Raw genomic sequence first — 22,824 nt, forward strand, 5'->3', positions numbered from 1 at the left:
TAAGTCTCACTGTAGTCGGAGGGGCTAACTGCAAGGCAAGTGTGTCTAGAACTGCGTCTTTAATCAGACCTGAGTAAACAAACTTTCTGTTCTCCTTTTTCTCCCCCCACTTCCCCCCCTCTCTCCCTGTCATACACTTGCCCTGTCCTTTCTAGGAGCAAGGAACCAATCCCGTTAAACACCTGGATCAGTGTATCACTAGAGAGGAACGCACGCAAAGGGGTGATGCGGATCAATAACGGCGAACGGATCATGGGAGAGTCTCCGGTAAGTGGGTGAGCCCTAAGCGTTGGTCCAGTGAGCTGAAGTGGTTTGTGGCAGCCCCTCTGACCTGGCTGAGCAAACGGAGTCCAGCATCCAGAAGCCAGCAATCAGTGGTGCTCTCCCTTTGGCTCAGACGAGGGGCATAAGATCGTCCACACACAAATCAGTTTGGGGTTCCAAATGGTTGCTAGAGGGACAAGGAGCCTGTGGCCCCTCCGGATGGTGCTGCCCTGGCCCAGTGGTCAGGGATGATGGGAGTTGCAGTCTGGCAACATCTGGGTTCCCTGTCCCTTGCTTTAGAAGACATCAAAGAATTATTCCATCCTGATATGTCTGGACTCCAGCTTCCAACAACCCTGGTCAGGAATGATGGGAGTCATAGACCTGCAACCTTAACACATTGGGGTTGTGTGATGTGAAGCAGACCCCAACATCTAGCCCAGCATTCTGTCTCCAACAGCATCCAGCTAGAAATTGTCACAAGCAGGAGACGATGGCAACAGCACCTCAACATTTCCTCCCTACTGTATTCTTATTTAGACGTGAACAAGGTGGCTTCATAGCTGTCACAATCTATAGATCACTCCTCCATGAATTTGTTTGATCCCTCCTTTGAAGCTAGCTAAACCAGTGGTCATTATCAGCACATGGCATAAGTAAATTACATCATGAGAGGGGACATTTTCTCTTGCGCGTCTGTAATCTACTCACTATTCACTTCACTGGTTGACTCCTGACGTCTGGTGAGAGAACCTGTGAACCAATCATAAATATATAAAACTGAATCATGTCCTGCCACTTCCCATCTTCACTCAATCCCTCCCCAAAATTGTAAGTTTTCCATGTAAGAAAGATCCTCTCATGCTTTCATCATTTTGGTCGCCTCCTTTATGCCACCTGCACTCAATCTCAATTTTCTCCCTACGCATCTGAAATCACTAGTGCTGTTTGCATCTCTCCGTCCAGCTAAGTATTTCCAGCTGTCTGGCACACCCACTCTGCATACTAAGCACATGCCCTAGAACCTTCCCAGAATCCTCTGCGGTACGCAAGAAGAATTTGTAATGAAAAAGGTCCCCTGTACATAAGGTGGTTTTTGTCGTCGTTAAACAGACCAAGGTATACCCCATGCCCATTTCTACTTTCAAAACACCAGCCTTTGACCCCTGTCTCCAAGCTTAGCCTAGTTATCTGAAACACAGTGGTTTCTCCCCACCCTTCTTTTTAATTCTGGGAAGGAAACACACCTCCGAAAGGGGAAGCTGCAGAATAAAACCGTGCAGAACAGCAAACCGATAGGCCTGTGGCTTGTGTCTGATCTTTTACACATGCTCCTTTTTCTCCTCTTCCCAGCTTTAAAGCTTCCTTTTTGAAAGAGCGGCTGCCTCGTGTCTTATCAGAGCTGCACCTGCTCCTTCCCTGTGCCCCCTGCTCTGCTCTGTACCTTTTACTCTACCAACGGCCCGCTAACCAGGGGACAGGGTTGCCGCTTGTATCTTGTGTGAATCTTTTCTGCCTGGTGATGTTATTGCGCTGATCTTTTCTTTTGTCTCTTTCTCTCTCCGTCTTTCTTTTTGATTTTTGTTTGTGTTTCTTCCTTCTCCCCCACCCACCCCTTTCTCCTCCCTGCTGTCTGGATTTCAGAAATCCCGTAAGGTAAAGATAAGTATGACGGTCCTCATTACCATCTCACCCGACACTGGCTCATCCCTCCGCCCAAACCCTGTCGCTCTCTTCACTTCTCCATCCAGCCGCCAGTAATTTATCATCGCCTGCCTACCAGTTCCATCTTACAAAAATCACCTGTTGGTTTTTCATTTTGTTAGAATAGCTTCTTCTCCTCCTCCTCCTCCTCCTCGCTTTTTTATTTTTAAGGAGTCATTAAGTTCATTAACTATTTTGTTTGTTTCTTTCTCCTCACCCCCACCCTACATTTCCCCCAGAAAGTTTGGTCATTTCTCCATTTTTTAATATTATTGCGCATTAGATTTAGCCTTTTTAACGCAACCAGAGGTGGCTTTGATGCCATGACTCACAATGGGGACAGTAGGAACCTGGAAGGAAAGGGCTGGGGGGTGGGTGCCTTTCACCTGTGGCTTCATGTCTGAGTCCCCCTCTGATATATATATATATATATATATATATATATATATATATATATATATATGTATATATATGTATATATATATATATATGTATGTATATGTGGATCCTGGGGTCATAGTTCATTAAGGGTGTTGAGAGTTGCTCAGAGACCACAATTCCCCTCACAGAGCTACAATTCCCAGAGTTTCCTGGGAAGAGGAATTGATTGCCAAACCACTGTGGGAGGGGAATTGAGATCTGGCTTGGAGGAGAGTTCCAGGGGCCAGGTAGGAGCCACATTTGGCCAGCCCTGGTTCTTGCTTCCTTCTCTGTCCCAGGACAGAGAGGGATATGAGTTACAACCTGGGTCTTCTCCTTTCTCACTGTGTGTTTTTCTTTCCCCTTCTCCCCACCCATCCAGCTTCCTCACACCTCCCTTAACCTGAAAGAACCCCTCTACGTTGGGGGAGCACCTGACTTCAGCAAGCTCGCCCGTGCTGCGGCTATTTCCACCAGCTTTGATGGCGCCATCCAGAGGGTGAGGCATATATGATCTCTGTCAATCTGTAGTGCTCCTCATGGGATGAGATCAGGGCTACATAGTTTGTGTTTGCGGCCAGTTGTGGTGTGTGTGCTTCATTTAATAAGATATTATTGTACCTCAGGGATAAGGGAACTTTTTTTTGGAGTCCGAGGGCCACATTCCCTTCTGAACAACTTTCATAGGGCCACATGCCAGAGGCAAAAGTGGGTGGAGCAATGAATGTAATTTCTGTGTTCAGGAAGCTAGTTTCTACCCACACTCACACACACCCATCTCTGTTCTCCATCCGGGCAAGCACAAGGCATTCGCGGAGCTCAAGGACACATCCCAGCCAGGCAAAAACACTCAGGGAGGCTGTGAAGCAGAATTGGTGCAGGGGTGGGCCCTGGGGAGAGTCTCAAATGTCAGACAGAGAGACCTGGGGGGCCTGAGACTCCCCATGCTGGTTGTGTGTCAAAAAAGTTATGGTGTCACAGTGAAATCTCCTAAGCACCTATAGGAGGATCCCTGGCTCTGTTGCCTGGTGGAAAATGCTCACAATCCATTTTTACTAGAGATACCATCCATTAAAAATAAACACCTTTTTTTCATCTCCTTGGGGGCTCATTTGCAGGACCTGACAGTCTTCCTTGCCCTCCTCTGAACCCTTTCCAAGAAGAGCATAAACCAATTGGAGCAGGTTCATAGGAGGGCAACAAAGACGGGCAGAATTATGGAAAGTAAGTCCTGCGAGAAATAGTTTAAAGAAACGGGATCTCTTTAACTTGGAGAAGAGAAGATTAACGGGAGACATTGTTGCACTCTCTGAATTGACCTCTAAGGCCTATTCTGTCTCTGCGGTGCTAAGACTTGGTTAACCTGCACATGTGTCCAAAGCCCGGTACATCTGGGTACCTAAAAGGATGCCTGTCCCAACTCTTATATATCCAACCCACCACTGTGCTCTGCAGGAGGGGGCCCCCTGCAGACACCATCTCATCAGAAGGTCTAATCCATACTTGGTACAAGCCAGCCCTTCAGGTTGGAGGCACCTACCTATTGGATCTCCCTCCCATTTGGACATGTCAGACAGACACAGTATCTGTTGACTTTCTGGTGGCTACTGAAGACCTTTGTTTCTCAGCGAGCCTTTTAAAAGGGAGATCCACACCCCAGTCTGCATTGAACCAGAAACTCTTTGCAAATATCCTTTTATTGTTAGATTGCTGCGAGATGTGGGAAGCGAGTCATAAACGAAATAAAGTACAGTGGTGCCTCGCAAGATGAAATTAATTCGTTCCGCAAGTCTCTTCGTCTTGCGAGTTTTTCGTCTTGCGATGCACGGTTTCCCATAGGAATGCATTGAAAATCAATTAATGCGTTCCTAGGGAAACCGCCTTCAGACCAGGTCCGGGGACAGTCTGTCCCCGGACCTCTTCTGAAGGCTGGGGGGGGGGGACAAGGGCTTTTCTTCCCACCCCCAGCATTTTAAAAAACCCCGGGACAGCGGAGGACTTCTCCGCTGTCCGGGCGATCTTAAAATGCTGGCGGGCGGCATTTTAAAATCGCCCCGGGACAGCGGAGGACTTCTCCGCTGTCCGGGGCGATGTAAAAGCCCCTGGGAAGGCAGGCAGGGGGGACAAATACTTTTGCCCCCCGCCAGCCTTCAGAAGAGGTCCTGGACCTCTTCTGAAGGCGGGCGGGGGGCGAAAGTCTTTGCTCCCCCCCGCCTGCCTTCAAAAGCCCTCCGGGACAGGCAGGCAGGGGGGAGCAAAGACTTTCGCCCCCCGCCCGCCTTCAGAAGGTGTTCCCTCCCCCCCGCCCGGCTTCGGAGCACCGTTCCGAAGCCCGGCTGCGGCAGGAGGTGTTCCCTCCCCGCCGCCCAGCTTCGGAGCATTGTTCCGAAGCCCGGCGGCGGCGGGAGGAGGCGTTCCCGCCCCACCGCCCGGCTTCGGAGGAGGTCCGAGGACAGTGGGGAAGACGCGCTGCGCTTCCCCGCTGTCCCAGATATTTCCCTATGGGCTGTCGTCTTGCGAAGCAAGCCCATAGGGAAATTCGTCTTGCGAAGCGCCTCCAAAACGGAAAACCCTTTCGTCTAGCAGGTTTTCCGTCTTGAGAGGCGTTCGTCTTGCGAGGTACCACTGTAATAAGCCTGCAAAAATTACTGGGTTTCCTCATTCTCTGGCAAGGTGTCCCTGGCTTTTAATTTTAAAATAAAATAAAACCCACCCTGATTCTTTTGTTTCTTCTTTTTTCCTCCCCACCCGCTCAGATTTCTATAAAAGGCGTCCCAATTCTGAAGGAAGAGAACATCCGTGGTGCCGTCGAGATCTCGTCCTTCCGCTCCCATCCGTGCATCCAGAAGCCCAGCCCTTGCCAGAATGGGGGGATGTGTAGTCCTCGCATGGAAAGCTACGAGTGCACATGCCAGAGGGGCTCCTTCGGGGTGCACTGCGAGAAAGGTGCGGCTCTTTCACTGACGCTAGAAGTTGCCGGTGAAGACCGGGAAAATGCTGCTTAACAGAAAGTAGAATAGTTGGAGGTCATCCTAGAGTCGTACCTTGGTTCTCGAATGCCTTGCGACTCGAACATTTTGGCTCCCAAACGCCACAAACCTGGAAGTGAGTGTTCTGGTTTGCGAACGTTCTTTGGAACCTGAATGTCCGACACAGCTTGCATGGCTTCTGATTGAGTGCAGGAAGCTCCTGCAGCCAATTGGAAGCCGCGCCTTGGTTTTCAAACATTTTCGGAAGTCCGGAACGGATTCTGTTCAAGAACCAAGGTACGACTGCAATTTCTTTGACAAACATAAAATCAGAAGCCGTTTTTCCTCTCTTTCCTCTCTTTTCTTTTTTCTTCTTTGTGTCCTCTGCTCTGGGCCATTATTTGTGTCCGAGGATTACACACACATGAAGGTGGTGGATGGTTCTTGGAAGAACCCTGAGTGAGAGGCAGGGAAGTGAAGATCTCCCAGATTAAGAGACTGGGAAGGGGAAAGGAAAGTTCCCAGGTGAGAGGTGGGAGGGTCCACCATTTTCTGTGAGTGACAAGGGTTAAGAGCTACTTTTGATAGAGGATTCTGTGTTTTCCTCCCCCCCCCCCCCCCGCTCTGTTTTTGTTTTTATTTAGATTAGTTTCTTTTGTCTTTTACTGTTTTATGAAAAAAGCTTTAATAAAATCTTACTAGAAGCAGCAGCAGTTGTCAGTGGGAGTCATTCAGTGGAGCTGATTGTTGGTCGATCATAACCAATCTGCCTTCTTCTTCTTCTTCCTCCCCCAGTCATCACTGAGAAGGCGGCAGGAGACGCGGAGGCCATTGCTTTTGATGGCAGGACCTACATAGAATACCACAATGCTGTGACCAAAAGGTAATGCCTTTTATTTTGACTAACAAAGCGGGGGTAGAAAAGCAAGCCTGTTGGCAGGAACTGAACTCAGAGCTTAACAATTAACCGTCTGAACTGGAGGGGTGGGGAAGAACCCCAGGATCTTCTACAGTGGAGTCAGAGGGTGGCAGCGCCACATCCTCAGGCCAGGGGGGAGTGGGGTGCTGGCCCTACAGGTTCTTCTGGCAGCAGTGCCTCTGTGTGCCCTTCAGGTTCATCCATCAAGAGGAATCTGACTACTGGTCCCTGATAGTTCTTTATCCCCAGCATTACATGGAAGTTTCATTCAGCTGTGACAGAAGAAAGCAGCACAATAAGATCCCTTCCTAATCCCAGCCCTCCTGTCTGCCCACCTTCGTTTGTGTGTGTGTGTATTCTCTTGTCTCATGAATAACATTTTTGTATGTCTTTAATCTTGGCTCCTGTACCACACATCTCTGCAACCCATTTTGGGGCAGGGGCTTCTTTTATGTGTGTTTATTCTGTGTGTAGGCGTTGCTCAGATGCTCTGGGCGTTGGACCCACCTCTTCCCCACCTCTGGTTTTTGCTCACCCCTTTGGAGACTGCGATGGGTTGTATCCAACTAAATTTTATTCATACCCGCTGAACTTAATGGGCCTATGTTCCTCGTGCCCATGGATAGTGTGGTGGCACCTACCCTTTAAAATTCCCTCCTCTTAAATATGAGACAGGCGTCGTTTCTGTTGCCTTTTGGGCACCTATGAAAGACCTTCTTCCCCTTCCAACAAGCCTTTTAGGCAAGAGATCTTTCCCAGTCTGCATCTGTACTGGAAATGTTTTTAAGGCATTTTAATATTTTTATGACTTCTTGTTTGCCCCTCTGGGCTGCTTTGGGGGGAAGGGCAGGGTACAAATAAAATAAAATAGTAAATTTCAATGAGACTATTGGAAACACTGCCTCCTTCCCTAAAGACCCTCTCAAGATCAGCAGAGAGGGCCCTCTTGGTAGTTGCCCTGGCCTCGGAAGCATAAGGGGTGGCGGCATGGGAGAGGGCCTTCTCTGTGGCAGCTCCAAGGCTGTGGAACTCCACCCTGCAGAGGTGTCTCTCGTTCCTTCATTATAGAGTTTTGCCATATGCTAAAGGTGGATGGCGCTGTGGTCTAAACCACAGAGCCTAGGGCTTGCCGATCAGAAGGTCGGCGGTTCGAATCCCCATGACGGGGTGAGCTCCCGTTGCTCGGTCCCTGCTCCTGCCAACCTAGCAGTTCGAAAGCACGTCAAAGTGCAAATAGATAAATAGGTAACACTGTGGCAGGAAGGTAAACGGCGTTTCCATGTGTTGCTCTGGTTCGCCAGAAGCAGCTTTGTCATGCTGGCCACATGACCCGGAAGCTGTCTGCAGACAAATGCCGGCTCCCTCAGCCAGTAAAGCGAGGTAAGCGCCACAACCCCAGAGTTGTCCGCTACTGGACCTAATGGTCAGGGGTCCCTTTACCTTTAAAGATGCATCTCCTTATCCTGGCCTTTGACACCTAAGAGAGGTGTGTGTGTGTGTGTGTGTGTGTGTGTGTGTACAGCCCACTCTAGTTGCGGTTACAGTTTGTTTTTAATGGAGTAATGGAGTTTGCCCTAGGACATTTGGGTGAAGGATGAATATCAAACACAGTCATCGTCACAGTAATAATACTTGGATTAGGACTAAAGTTGGATACAACCCTATGTTTCTTTCCTACTTGTGCTCTCTTGTCTTGTCTGCCACCTCACTTTCTCTCTCGCTCTCTGTGTCCTGAATGTCTTTGTTTCTTTGTTTTCAAGCCAACTGACCAATGAGATCCCAGCGTAAGTAGACCTCCTTCCTCGCCCTCCCACCCTCCCTCTGTAATCGCCATCTCACATCAACCATCCTGCCACCTACCAACCCCAACCACGTCACTCAGTCACTGTCACTGCCACCACCGTTCACTTGGGAATAAGAACTGAAAGTGAGCCTTCTTGGAGTGGGGGGGATGGGACAGGTGGTCCTACAGGGAGAGCACCCACACCTTCACTTTACACAGATGTGTGCACTGTATTAGACTGAAGCCACAGCACCAGAGCTGCCTGTCATCCTCACCCCATTCCCAGCACCCAGGAAATATGCCAAGACATAGGTTATGTAAAAGAGAGCCGTAGTCTGAATCTTTTCAGCAGCTCACTGAGGAAAACAACAGAGGGATAGGGGGAGTTATCCCAGCTAAACGGTTCCACTAGCACAAGGAGTTTTAAAACATTTGTTTCTTAGTGAGAATTTAATGGTGGAAAGGGGGAAAATGCACAAAAAGGGGAAATGAAACAAAAAGGGGAGCTGGGTTTGTCAGCTCACGTTCACAATACAGTGGTACCTCTAGTTACAGACTTAATTCATTCCGGAGGTCCGTACTTAACCTGAAACTGTTCTTAACTAGAGGCATGCTTTCAGTAATGGGGCCTCTTGCTGCCATTGTGCCGCCAGCAGACAATTTCCGTTCTCATCCTGGGGCAAAGTTCTCAACTTGAGGTAACTCTTCCAGGTTAGCGGAGTTTGTATCCTGAAGCATTTGCAACCTGAGGCATTTGTAACTCGAGGTACCACTGTACACTGAAAATCAATAAACGAGACATTAAGGTCTTCTGACCATTGCATAAGAGAGGGTGAGTGTTTAATCCTTCCAGGAGTTTTAGCTGTGCCATGGTGCTTCCCCAGCCTCTCCTGTGTGCCCTGTAAATCTGCAGCAAATTTACAGGGCCTGCAAGGGGGGGCAGAAGGGAGGGGGGAAGCTCCATTGCACACCTAAAACACATTGCAGTAGCAGAACTGTTTAGCTGGACAGCTTCCGTGAGGACTTCAGATCCATGCAAGGGCCTAACAGGCTGGGGTGAGGTCTTCCAACTCTTCATGCACTAAGACACCAAATATGAAATGCCACCCCTTGACATTGGGCCTTCTTATCTTCTTGTGGCAGTTTCCCCCATGAGGACTAGTGACCTGAATTAAAACTAACATTGTTTCAGAACCATGGCATAATACACGTATATAGGGTGGGGCCTCTGTGGATCTCCTAAGTAATCACGCAGTTGCTTTTCTACATCTGTGACATCTAAAGGGCTTTTTAAAAGAGAGGCACACAAACAAAGTCTAACCAATTGTTGAAAACTGGATCCAGAACAAATACAGTGGAATGTTACTTTATTCCTTTATATATAGAAACACTTCAAATACATATAAAGAGAGAAGTGAGTGAAAGATTTTCAGTATGTTGACAATCCATCATGGTCCCCCCGCACCTCGCTGCTCCTCTATAACATTAAGAAGAAGAAGAAAGAAATTGTTCACCAAATCACATTGAACGAGATGACTTGACAGCTGTGACCCAGCTTTAGCAGGGGTTAAGGGTCTCTGTACAATCTTTGCAGATGAAAACTACCATGGTGGACCTCAGATCCCATTCCGGAAAGGAAAAAATAACAGATCTCTGTTATATCTCTGGAATTGAAAATGTGTTTTCCAAAAAAAACCAAAAACCCTCAAGGTGCCCTTGTGTTCTGGTTAAAAAGTGGGACCGGCGGGTGGGGATAGTTGCTGAGGTTGCCTTACATAATCAGAGACACCACAGGTTGTTTCAAAAACGGCTGGTTTGGGGTTGTTCTTTTTTTCGCTGAAACAAGCTTCGTTGTTTTACAAGGGCAGGCAACTCTGGTCCATCCCTTTTACTTGGAATGTCGAATCACTCTTAAGCCACCGCATGCTTGCATTGGTTTGAAAGAAACCCCCTTCTGCATACCTGAGATAATAATACGCTGCTGTACATGTGGTCACTTACTCTGATTTGAAATCGAGCACCTAATTAAACGGGGTGGGCGGGTTTGAGGCTCTTTCCTTTGCTTTCCACTCCCTACCCTGGTTTAACCTCTTGCGACTCCCCCCACCCCCCACCCGCAACTAACCCCAGACTAAAGTGACTTCAAGGGTTTGTTATCTCATAACTGATCGTGTGAACAAGCATAATGAAGGTATGTCAAGAGCCTTTATTTAACAAAGAGATAGAGGCCCTTAATTCTTCATCATGTTCCAACCACTTGATCATGTAAACAAATCCAGGGCAGAAGCGAGTTGAAAGGGTGGTCTTTACCCAGAGGCTCAATGCCTCGCCTCTTACTTCTGCCTCTGATGATTATCCCTTAACTGTTGTAAACAAGCTTAAGGGGCTATTATTTCAGGATGTGCAGAAACCCATTGCGTTGCCCGGTGGTACTACATTTCTCATTCGCAAAGATCTCACATCGCTGGGTTACATCCAAACTTTAAAGTCCTGCTCAGTGCAGACCCCGTTGAAATTAATGGACCTAGGTTAGCGGTCTCCATTAATTCCAATGAGGAGGGCTAAGGCTGGACACAGCCCTGCATTTAGAAAGAGCTGCTGGGATCTCTCAGAGGTTTCGCAGGGACTGGCCACTTCTCACTGTTTGCCATGGGCGCTTATTGCATGCCTCCCCTTTCTTCCTGCTTCTAAGTCCTGATGCTCTGGACTACCCTCTGGATATCAGGTGAGTGTCAGCAAGGCTTCTGCTCTGGTGTCCAGATGTTTGCTTCCGCTGCCACCATTTCTTCACCTTTTAAAAATCTCCTCTGCATTCCGCTTTGCTCTTATGCATGATTGCTGCATTGTTACATCTTAATAATAATAATAATAATAATCACCAAGGGCCTAAAAATGAATAAATCTCAGCGAGCACACAACCGAGCCCAGCTCAGCAAGAGCGCTTTACCCATGAGCTCATTTTGAGACGCCCTTTTTCCATGTTCCTCCCCCCTTGTTTTGAACATGGTCATCATGTTCAAAACAAGGAGGAGGGAAAAAAACAGATGTTCACGTCTTTCATTTCTGAGTTTTGAGAGCAGGGTTTACACAGAACGGTTTACTTGATTCAAAGTAACAAGAGTTGATGTGATCCAAATTTCCCAGTTACTGAAAAGCACCAGGGATCTTGAGCCAGAGACTCTGGTGGAGAGAATCTGGGTCCTTTGCTTCCTATGATCCACCAGGGCAGAGGGAACAGCTGGTCCATTGAAATGACACCCCCAACCTTCCATATCTCTAAAGCAGTTGTGTGGCGGGGGGGGGCTGTGGCCTTCCAGATATTGTGGACTCCAGCTCCCAAGAGCCCCAGCTACACAGCTGGTGGCCAGGGATGGTGGGAGTTGTAGTCCAGCAACATCTGGAGGGCCACCAGTTCCCCATACCTGCTCTAAAAATCTAAACATTCCACTAAAGGGTGTAAGAAGAGCCCTGTTGGATCAGCCATTGCTAGTCTTAATCTCTGTGCAGGTTTCACAGGTCCGAAGCTTGCCCGGTAAAATGGGGTTGTGCGCAGTCACAATTGCAGACCAGTTGCTGTCACATGATGCACTGCTGCAGAGCTCCCCTCTCAAAAAGATAAAAGGGTTGGGACCGGCGCTAGTCCTACTCAGCGTAGACCCTTTAAAATTAATGGAGGTGATGAACTCGGGGCCATTAATTTCAGCGGGCCTGCTCTCTGGCTGAGTGGGACTTGGCAGTTGACAACCCAAACATCTTAGCAACATTTGGGAGCTTGGTTTCAATTACTAGATTGCCGTAACAAGCTAATCCAGATAACTTGCAAAAAAAATAATAATAAATTAATTAAGAATGGAAAGGCTGGGGGGTGGAGACCAGCAATGTGCATCCAATCATCCTTAATAAAGCTGTTATCTGCCGAAGCCAGAACAAATGAGAAGAATCAAATTAAGAGGTTCTCAATTCCATTCACGCAACAGATAAATTAAAGCGAGCATCCATCTCAAACAGAAAACAGCCAAGTGAGGATCTAAGCATGACATAGTAGCCACTCCTTCCTGGACTAGCTGGCAGCAGAGTCAGAGATGGTGAAGCACGCGAAAGTTAGTGGGTACTTGCTAGGTGCAAAATAAGGATCAGGCAGACTCAGCAATGGAGAATAAGAAGGTGAGGTTTATTGCCAGGCAATAAGGACCCAGTTTGGAATCTCTTCCAAAAGGAACTGGGACCCCGATTGACAGAAATCCAGAGGTCTTTATACCTGAGCAAATCACAGCAAATCATAGATCATGAGACAACCATGAGGGATTCACAATATTGTCAGCGAGAATCAGCCAATCAGCAAGCTCTTGTCACTCTACCAGCTCCTGGTCAAGCACAGGGTTCAAGTTCTGCTTTCCGATGCTTGCAGTGACGCTCAGTCTAACCTCTCCCCTAGTTATGACAGGACAGGGAGTTTGGAGATTTTGTGGTTTTGCTCTTCCTTTTCTGTGGCTTAATTTAGCCTGTATCTGAGGGGATTTTGTACCAGAATCTCTGATTCACGTCTTCCCCTTGTCCAGGGTACACGGATGTTTGTAGGGGAAAGGTCGGTTCCTAACTTTGCTGTTCCAAGCAGTTTGCAGTTAGCTAAGGCACAGTTTCCCTTTGATTCAAAATGGATTATAAAATACTGTAAGCCTTGATTATGTGTAAGCATATATGAATATATTTGAATATATTGATTACTGATAACTGATTATATGGATAGCATAGGGGTAGCCCTTCTTCCTTGCCTCAATGGCATTCAGGTTTTTCTCTTGCCTTATTCCCAGGTGCTGTTTTAAGAACAGGGGAAGGGCCCTGATGAATCAGACCACAATCTAGAGCAGCATCCGTGGTTGTATCCAGTGCCAGCCCTACTCAAAGTAGACCCATTGAAGTTAATGCGAGTGACTAACTTGGGTTCCTTACTTCCAGTGGGTATACTCTGAGTAGGAGTTAGTTGAATACAACTGGGCATCCCTGACAGTTGAGGCTGGCACTGCCTGCCGACCTCATCCAGATGCCAGCATCCTGCCTTCTTGCTTCCCTCCAGTCCTGGGGACTTCCCTCCTGCCTGCCAGCTTCTACCTCCTTAGCTTCATTGTCACCCTTGTAGAACTTAGCAGGGAGGAAGAAGAGGATGGGGACAAACCTAGAATTAGCTAGTTCTGCCTGTCATTTGCTCTGGCTCAGGGCATCCTGTCCTTCACCCTACCTGACTCAAAAAGAACATAAGTGGAGCCAGCTGGGACAGACCAAAGGCTCACCTAGGCCAACCTCCTGTTCCCACAGTGGCCAGCCTGGGAGGAAAACCTGAGCACAGCAGCCACCACTTCCCTCCACTTTCCCCTGGGCAGCTCACATGAATGGCTTTAAGGCCTGTTGGCTGCCCATCTTGGCTATTTAGTTAACAGCTTCTGGACACAGAAGCTCCATTTAGCTAAGAGCCGTTGACAGACTTCTTTATGGGCTAGTGTCCTCCTCGTTAAAAATACTTGAAGCATTGCACACATTTTTAGTGGCCGTATTTATAAAGGGTGTTAGAACTCCTTTCAGATCGTTTGGTATTATTGGGTCATAGCTGGTGTTAATCCTACTCAGAATAGACCTGTTTGAATCAGTGGACATGACCGATGTAGGTCCATTAATTTCAGTGGCTATACTCTTGTGTTAACACACAGTTAACCTACTATTATTTATTACATTTATTTGTCACTCACTACATGAAATGTATCGGAGCAATACATTGTCTTTTTAAAGAAACGGAAATGCAAAAGTTTAAAACAAAACATCAAAATAATAAAACATTATCTGCTAGAAGTGGTCATTCTCCAATATTATAAAAAAGGAGGAATCCTGCCCCACCCCACTGAACAATGAGCACCTCAACATTTGGTCCTATCCAAAATTGGTCCTATGTGGAGCAAACCCATTGAAATGAATAAAGATGGCTAGCTAAGCTCCATTAATTTCAATGGGTCTCTTGTGAGTAAAAAGCGGTTGGCTAGAACCCATAATTTTCTAGAACTGCTCACCTCGCAATTCAGTAAATTCTCCCCCACTTTTCTAAAAGCTTCTGAATTTGTTTCAATGTGGAATTCACCAACAGCCACTGGCCACCTATTTCTATCCTGTGTCTGTTGGGGGATGAAACACTCTTCTTTTCCATGCTGTCGTGTGTCTCGTGTTGTGTGGTACGTGCGTGGTACATGTGCGTCTTTGTGGCAGTTGAAGCTTGAAAAAACCCTTTCTTCTAAGGCCTATAGGCCTTCTATACGCTTGTCAAAGCAACCTTATTTCCTTCTCAGATATGAGGCCCGGGGCCAAGCTAGGCCTGAGCTAGAAAAAAATGGGACTTTCTCCGTGGTTTGGTTGCCTCCGTAGTCTGCAAGGTGAAACGGGGTGTCCTTTTGTAGCGTTCTTCAGAACGTGAACTCCATCCCGTTTTCTGAATGGATGTTGTCACCTGGTGATGCTTCCACATCAAATTGGCGTACACCGTTGAAACAGCGCTGAGAACTGGGACTCAGCACCAGCCACTCATCCATCAAGAATGCAGCTCTCCCTCCTTGTGTCATTATGTGGGCGTACAAGGAGTGGGGAGATCCCTCCCCCCCATCTCAGAATCTGACACCCCACTTTATCTCCATGCAGTGAGAAGGCCTTGCAGTCGAACCACTTTGAGCTGAGCATCAAGACCGAAGCCACGCAAGGCCTCATCCTCTGGAGCGGGAAAGGGCTGGAGCGTTCAGATTACATTGCTTTGGCCATTGTGGACGGCCGCGTACAGATGACCTATGACCTTGGCTCCAAGCCTATGGTCCTCCGTTCCACTGTCCCAGTCAACACGAACCAGTGGATCCAAATCAAAGCATACAGGTGAGGGACACGTGGGGAGAATGCTTGCTCACCGTATTATTTCTCAGCCTCTTCCTTCAACCTTCAGGGAGATACTGTAGTTCAGGGATGTCCCACTTCTGAGAGACTGCGATCTACTCCCACTAAAAAGACACTGGCAGTGCTGTGCCCATTGTATTGACCAGAGGAGGAGCCAAAGTTGTTTGCAGGGGCGTCAGGGTCCTGCAATTGACCAGGGACACCCCACAATCGACCAGTAGATCACGATCAACCTGCTGGAGTTCAACAGCAGAGTACTGGTTTTGAATGTCAAATGTCACACGTTCAGTCCTAGGCATGCCAAGTTAGGACTGGGAAAGGTTCCCTGTCTGAAACTTCTTAAGAGCTGCTGCCAGTCAGTGTAGAGAATACTGAGCTAGGTAGAGCCTATGATCTGACTCGGGGTAAGTTGCCGTAACTTCAGAAGTTATGTGAAGAATGCAAATTCAGTAGTTTGAGTCGGGGCGGAGATCTTTCAGCTGTTTGTGGCCTGAGTCGTCTAGGGCTTTAAGCACTGGTGTGAGAAGCTTTACAGAAACCAGTAACAAACTGACAACTAGTCAGCCATCCTGATTGAGCAGTTATTCCTGCATTGCAGGGGTTGGACTAGATGACCCTTGGGGAACCCTCCAACTCTATAGAGTTCTATTATTCTAGGAAGGATGGGATATAGTAGTAGTGAAAACAATGGCAACATAAGATGCTTTATGCCAAGTCAGACCATGAATCCATCTAGCTCAATATAGTCTGTGCTGGCAACATTGCCTGAAATGGAACTGCCATTCTTTTAAAGCAAATTTTAAAAGTCCTTTGTCCAGCCTATTTCAAGTAGTCCAGATGAATAGCAATCGCTCTCGGGGGTCTCGGGCAAAAGTCTTCCCCAGCCCTACCTGGAGATGCCAGGGATCGAACCGGGGACCTTCTGCATATAAGCAGGAGCTCTGCCCCTGAGCCCACAGCCCTTGTCCCTTCCTGCCATGGTGTTCCCGATCCCAGATAATGTTCCTCCTTTCCTCTGCACCATGTGAGGCTAAGGAAGCAAAGGGTCACCCCTAGAGCTTGGCAGGTCATGCGCACACATACAAAAATAATCCTCGGGTGACTCAGACTGCCTTTGGGCAGATCATGCCTAGACTTGTCCGCCCTGGGCTCTAGGAAGAGGTCCCGAAGGGTCAAGCAAAAAGTCCCTTCCACTGCGTTGTAATGCCTATGGCTTTGGCAGTCCACCCTCATGAACATCTTATTTCCCCCGCCCACCTCTGGGTTTTTATTTTTATCTCGGATGTGTGGCTGGGATACCTAAAGTGGAGTGGGTGGGTGGGTGGGTTCTGCAGCTGCCTTTTGAGGACCAGGATGGAGTGATGGGTTTGTGTGTGTGCTTGAATAACATGGGGCAAGGGAGAGAGAGGACCTTACCCTCTGACCTTATGTGGCACCCTTTCCTTAGCTCAGGGGTCAGCAAACCTTTTCAGCAGGGGGCTGGTCCACTGTCCCTCAGACCATGTGGGGGGCCGGACTATATTTTTGGGAGGGAAATGAACGAATTCCTATGCCCCACAATAACCCAGAGATGCATTTTAAATAAAAGGACACATTCTACTCAAGTAAAAACACGCTGATTCCTGGACCGTCCGCTGGCCGGATTTAGAAGGTGATTGGGCCGGATCCGGCCCCTGGACCTTAGTTTGCCTACCCATGCCTTAGCTGCTCCATTTAGAAGGCAAGGAGGGTCCATGAATTGGCTAGATTAGGGAGGAGCCTGCAGTGGGGCTTGTAGATATTAGAACCCTCTTCCCCACCTTCAATCCAGGGGGCCCAAATGGTGCTTTGAAGGCAGCTGAAACCTTGAAACCAATCATGCAAATGAAGGCTTGTTTCCTGAGCTGTCATTCAGTGAAAGAGATACTAATTGATGAGTCATGCGAGCTTTTTTGAACCAAGTAATTGATTCATCAAGTGCTCTTAGATTTCCAGGAGCGTAAAAACATTTCAGAAGCAAAGAGCAGGCTTTACTTTGTTTTCAGGAAATGCACACATAACATCACAGAATAATCTTAGAAGAGGCGCTCCTTCAAAAACATCTCAGAAATAGATGCCCCAGTTAATCAGGTAGCAGAATTTCCCCCCACCCCGATTGTCTTAGTTCTTAAAATTCCTAATGGCAAGATTAATTTTAGAAGACACATTCTGTCCCACGGCTGTGTGTGAGAGAGAAAGGAAACACCTCTTTAACTATGCCACTTGCTATTGGCGATTTTTATAAGCACTTGTATGAGAAATATATGACATTAGGGAGGAAAACCAGGACACAATCTTAGTCAATCGTTCTTCACTTTTTTTAAACTCCACTCTTCAATCGAAAAGGTTCACAGAGCTGCTTGCAGGCCAAGGAAACCCAAATAGTCCCAGCTCTCAGGCTTAGTGTCTAAAAGAGATGACCCACAAGGAAAAAGAGGTTTTTTTTGGGGGGGGGAGCAAATCCAGGCACCAGTTCTTAAAGTTACAGATCTTTGTAACAAGCAGCTGGGATGGGAGCAGTTTGAATAGCCTAATGGGATGTCTGCCACTCAGTTATAGATAAAGAGGAAGGCAAGCCAAAAGCAGCTGGTTTTTTAAGCAAGGCCGATGGAGTAGCCTTGCATCCCTTCTCTCTACTGCAGCCTGAGAATGGCTGCTGCTAAATGACAACTGAGACAGAGCCCAAAGGTAAACTGGTCTCTCAGCAAAGCTGTCGAAATGAATATGTTGTTAAATATTTCAATGTTTTTAGGAAAATGGCTGTTCAAACAAAGTTTACTGTTTTTATTTTTACAAGGTTTGCGGGGTGTTTAGGAAAGAAAAATGTCATAGGTACTGGGGGTAGGTTGTCTCTGTGAAACTGAGTGGCGAACGATTACCACCAAGGTAACCAAATCCCTCTAGAAGAAGGAGAGCAAAGGAAAATTTCCTCCACCTGATAGGAACCAACGTTCCACACATGCAGAACCCCGAGCCTTTTAGCAACTGCTTGCGTTTCCCCCTCTTTCTGCAGAGTGCATCGAGATGGGTCCTTGCAGGTCGGCAACGAGTCCCCCATCACAGGCTCCTCGCCTCTCGGAGCAACTCAGTTGGACACAGACGGGGCTCTTTGGCTGGGTGAGTTGAACCCCACTTAACCCAGGTTGCGTACTTGCCTGCCACACAGGGCGTTGGCTGGCGAAACCCCTCCTCCAGGTAGCCTGGTAGCTTCCAGAACAGACTGTGAAAGAAAACTCTCCACACTAAAGGCCCAAATTCCTGCTGCTGTTGCGCCATCGAAGCACATAGCATTTTGAAGAGAAGGGATTGTGACCAAACAGGTCCCACTCAGAGTAGACCCGCCAAAGTTCACAGACGCAACTAACTTAGGCCTGTTCTTTTCAGTGGGTCTAACTCTGAGTAGAACTTAGTTAAATTCTAACTTAGCCATGTCTATTAATTGGAACAGGTTTACTCTGAGTAGAACCATCACTGGATACAAGTCAGAGCAAGAAAAAGAGGGATGGCCTCAGTTGAAAGAGCATTTGTCCCCAGTGCTTTTTGAAGAAGATCTTCTTCAGAGGAAACATGGCAGTTTTACCTCTGTCTTCTAACACTCTCCAACTATTCTTTTGCAAATGGTTCACCATCATGACTTGGAGTGTGCAGAGCACAAGAGCTATAGAACCCTATAGCTGTGAGGTTGGAAAGGACCCCACAAGGGTTATTTATTGCAACTCCCTGAAATGCAGGAATGACAGCTAAAGAATCCCAGGCGGATGGCCATCCAGCCTCTGTTTCAAAAGCCCCCAAGGAATGAGGACCCACCACTTTCCAAGGCAGGGCTGTGTTTCCCATACGGAAGATCTCCTTCAAAAACAGTGTTACTGCCATGTGTACTTCACAGAGTCGGGTCTCTGCCCCAAGGAATACATAGTACATTTGGCATGGGGAGAGCGGTACAGGAGGGAGGGGAGGAAGATGGAGACGTGAGTGAACAGAGCGAAAGAGGTGTGTCGCCAGGTGAGAGTTCACCTTAACCCTCTCCTTTGCTCTCCCTTCCCCACCTGCGCCCTCTTTTGCAGGAGGACTAGAGAAGCTCAGCGTGGCCCACAAACTCCCCAAAGCCTACAGCACCGGCTACGTTGGCTGCATAAGAGATGTCACTGTCGACCGTCAAGAACTGCACTTGGTGGAGGACGCTTTAAACAACCCCACCATATTACACTGCTCAGCCAAATAATATGGCCTGCGGCCCTCCCTCCCTCTCTCCTCCCTTCCCTCCCTCCCTTCCTCCCCCCTACCCCCTCATCCTTCTGGCTATTGCTGTAATTATTTTCTATTTTTGTAAACTTATTGCTTTTTATATTTTTGTGGGGGAAGGGAGGGGGGAAAGCGAGGAGGCAGAGAAGAAGAAGAGGAGGAAGAAGAAGAGACGGAAGATAAAACTTTGGGTTGGGGGGCGTCATTTTTGGTTACTTTTTTGGTGCACTGTTCTCTCTCATCCAAGCTGGTTGGACTCTTGAGCAGGAGCCAAGCCTCCCTGTGGGGTGGTTGTTGTTTTTTTAATTATTATTATTTAGAAAAAGAAGAAGAAATCCTTCCAGGCAATGGCCAAGGAGCAAACATGCTCCCACCTTCTATATCCCGCCTTCAGGCGTCATCCTCTGCTGTAAATGCCGTACATACTTGAAACTTTTTCTTAAAAAACATCAGCTTTGGAAGTTAACACCCACAAGGAGGAAATCTTGACAATTCCTCCCGGACCCCAGGTGATGAACTGAAGCCCTCACAGGAGCAGAAACCAGAAGTCCTCTTTCATAACAGCTTTGAACAAAAGAAGCAACAGTCGGGTGGACAATTGGAGGGAGGGGCAAGCAAGGGGGCATGTGGGGAAGGCCACTCGGTGGGTGGGGGGAAACGGGGTGCCTCCTGACGAGGTCCAAGGAAGCTGGAACAAAAACCTTCAAACCAAGGCACCCACCTGTTGGTCTTTGCCTTATCTTTAGTCTTAAAGAGGTGTGCTATTATCTTCTTGTAACCACAAAAAGGGTGGACAAAAAGTTGGAAAGCTCTCTCGCTCACACACACTCATTTTTTCTTTCAACGTACTTCCAATGCCTTTAAGTGAACTTGGGGGGGGCAGGATTCTCCTCTCTCCTGCAGGAATGTCTGGAGGTATGATCTTGCATTAGGGGGGGCAGAGAGATTAGAGAGGAGACAGGGGATGGCAGCACTCCTGGGCAGCACCCAAGTCCTCCCAATGGCTGGAAGGTGACTTCTTCTTGAGTTTCCCAATCCATTCTTTGTTGACCACTGAGAAGAGCGGCAGTCTTCTTTTGGCTATACTTCATTAGCTCAGATTGGGTCCTCTCTCCCACCCCACCCCCCAAAAAAGATTCTGGAACTGATAACTGTGGGTAAAGTGGGTGCTTTAACACTCTAGTGAAGGAGGCAGGGAGACTTCTGTGTCTCTTCAGATGTGGTTGGATGACAGCTCCGGTCTTCCCTGACCATTGGCCATGCCAGTGGGGAGTGGTGGCAGGTGGGGATTCCAACATCTGGAGGGCCTTGAAAGGACCCATTGGAAAGGCTGTGGATGATAGCCTGTCTCCATGTGCTCTATAACGCAAAGACTTGTGTGGAGGCATACAGATCTGCTTTTGGGGTCCCCTCCCCTAAAATCCCAATATCTCAAAGACAAAGCCTAGGGATTTGTTCTGAGTTCCAGAACTACATTGAGCTCACAGCCCTTTCAACACACAAGTAGTCCGCTTTCTGCAATTTAGCAACCTAACCTTGGTGGGGAAAGCGTTGATGTTTGCCATGGTTAAAAAAATTGGGAGTTAGAAAACCTCACCATTCCACTGCCCAGATCACCTCATAGGTCTGTCAGTTGAGTTCCTGATCTAGTTTGTGTTCTGATCATACACCGCCCTGCACTTCCGATGGAAACCGCCATATGCGGGGTCAGAGCACAGGGCAAGCGGGAGCCACTCTGCCCACCAGCCCCTCCCAGATCTCTATGGTGCTCTACTCCACTTGCCTAACTTTGGGTCTCCCTCCCAAACTCCCCCCCCCCCATGGCTGTGTTTTATGGATGCCGGCCTGTTGACAGATGAGGGGAGGGAATCTTATTTCTAAGGTGTGCATGTTAAAGGCAGATTGGGAGGCACTGCGAACCCCAAAGGCCTCTCTGGAACATTCCATACACAGTCACCTCAGAGGTGGCCCCAAGCCTTTTGGGTGCCTGCGGCAGAAAATTCAAATGGCACCCTCCGCCCACCCCCTTTGGTGGTAAATAATGTAATAAAAAAAGACTAAATAACTGAGATTCTCCTGGCTTTTAATGGTGCTTCACAAATGGGAAGAAAGAATGCCACCATCCTGCCTAACAGTTTGGGTAGCCTGTGCAGATAACGTACCTCTCACCCCAAGACAGGCCTGCACAGAGAACCACCCAAAGAGGAGTTAACAAGTTGGCAACCTGGCTTTTGTTTTTTAAATAACTCCCCCACCCTATGCACACACACACACCCCTTGGACTTGCACAGGAGCAGCTGTGAAACCTATTTCCACACGTTATTTTTATCCAGACATGTCTCGACTCTGTGCGGCCTCACCACTCTTTGTTGTTTACAACAACCCACCGACAGGAATAGGTCTGAGGCCTCAGACTTACTGCGGGAAAACGATCCTTGGAGATGTTCTCTGTGTGTATGTATGTATGTGTATGTGTGCGTGTGTGTGGCCGTCCCCCAAAAGAACAACTCCCAGGAGCCCTCGCTGCAAGTGTCAACCAGGCCCTTAAATAGAATATTCTGGATTGCTTTCCAGCTATCTGCCACTCTCAGATTGTGGTATGATTGTGGTATTTATATGCCCCTACCTCATGAAACATGGGCTTTGGAATTGCCAGGTTTCAGAAGGGTTGTAGCTGTAGGGCTAGCAGAATTTATGGCTAGAAGTCCGGAATAGCACAGCTCAATGTTTTCATGAGCTGAGGGCAGTCACACGGCATGTATAGCACCTGGCCTGTTGTGTGAGCAGGTGCTACTCTTGAGCAGCTGACAGGGACCAAAACACCCCTCCCAGGCCCACCAATGGCACCTGATCTGGGTTCCCCTTAGAGCGCGTGGGGGGGGGGGAATAAAGCTTCCTATATTTCCATCCAGGGTGAGTGGATAGAACATCCCCCCCCCCCATTGCCCCTAATCATGCAATGCCTGGTCTGGTCCCAAAGAGGTGGTCTCAGCACCAAGGATAGCTCCTATTCCTCGAAAGCAGGCTGGAGGCAAACCAAGCCCTTTTGAGCTGCTTCTGTTTCTCTCTTACACTCCACCCTGTTGGAGAACTGCATACAGTGGTACCTCCGGTTACATACGCTTCAGGTTACAGACTCCACTAACCCAGAAATAGTACCTCAGGTTAAGAACTTTGCTTCAGGATGAGAACAGAAATTGTGCTCCGGCGGTTTGGCGGCAGCAGGAGGCCCCATTAGCTAAAGTGCTTCAGGTTAAGAACAGTTTCAGGTTAAGAATGGACCTCTGGAACGAATTAAGTACTTAACCTGAAGTACTACTGTACCACCTCTCTGGCCTGAAGAAAGGGATTTGTCTTCTGCTCTGTAGCCTTAGTATTTAGCATCATTGCACTGGCAATGTACTGTTGGGGAGGGCATGTGATGGTTCTGGCTCCAGCTCAAGGGACCCTTGCGCTTTGGCCTGTGGCTTAGTGGGCTCCTGCCTGCCATCTCCCTGTTTTCCAGATAAATGTAAATACTCCCGGGCCGTATGTATGCCTCCCTCTTTGTGCTTCCCCACATTGGCATACATGCGCCAGATTTCTTT

General features: G+C 48.0%; 1 protein-coding gene across 5 annotated transcripts in view; it reads left to right on the plus strand.

Moving 5' to 3' along the window:
- The window catches only part of AGRN (agrin), a 240,152-nt gene extending 218,850 nt beyond the window's left edge, over positions 1 to 21,302 (plus strand). For 3 of the 5 annotated variants that reach the window (XM_083512750.1, XM_083512751.1, XM_083512754.1), the window contains 8 exons: positions 156 to 267; positions 2,771 to 2,887; positions 5,145 to 5,334; positions 6,153 to 6,240; positions 10,752 to 10,784; positions 14,735 to 14,959; positions 18,009 to 18,112; positions 19,060 to 21,302. In XM_083512750.1, coding sequence (XP_083368876.1) covers positions 156 to 267; positions 2,771 to 2,887; positions 5,145 to 5,334; positions 6,153 to 6,240; positions 10,752 to 10,784; positions 14,735 to 14,959; positions 18,009 to 18,112; positions 19,060 to 19,217 — 1,027 coding nt within the window. In that variant the 3' untranslated portion in view covers positions 19,218 to 21,302. The remainder of the gene's footprint in view (positions 1 to 155; positions 268 to 2,770; positions 2,888 to 5,144; positions 5,335 to 6,152; positions 6,241 to 10,751; positions 10,785 to 14,734; positions 14,960 to 18,008; positions 18,113 to 19,059) is intronic. The other 2 variants (XM_083512752.1, XM_083512753.1) reach the window with 1 other exon arrangement.
- Positions 21,303 to 22,824: the final 1,522 nt, after the last annotated feature.

This window comes from Podarcis liolepis, assembly GCF_965112155.1.
Source record: "Podarcis liolepis genome assembly, chromosome: 7".
NCBI lineage: Eukaryota > Metazoa > Chordata > Lepidosauria > Squamata > Lacertidae > Podarcis > Podarcis liolepis.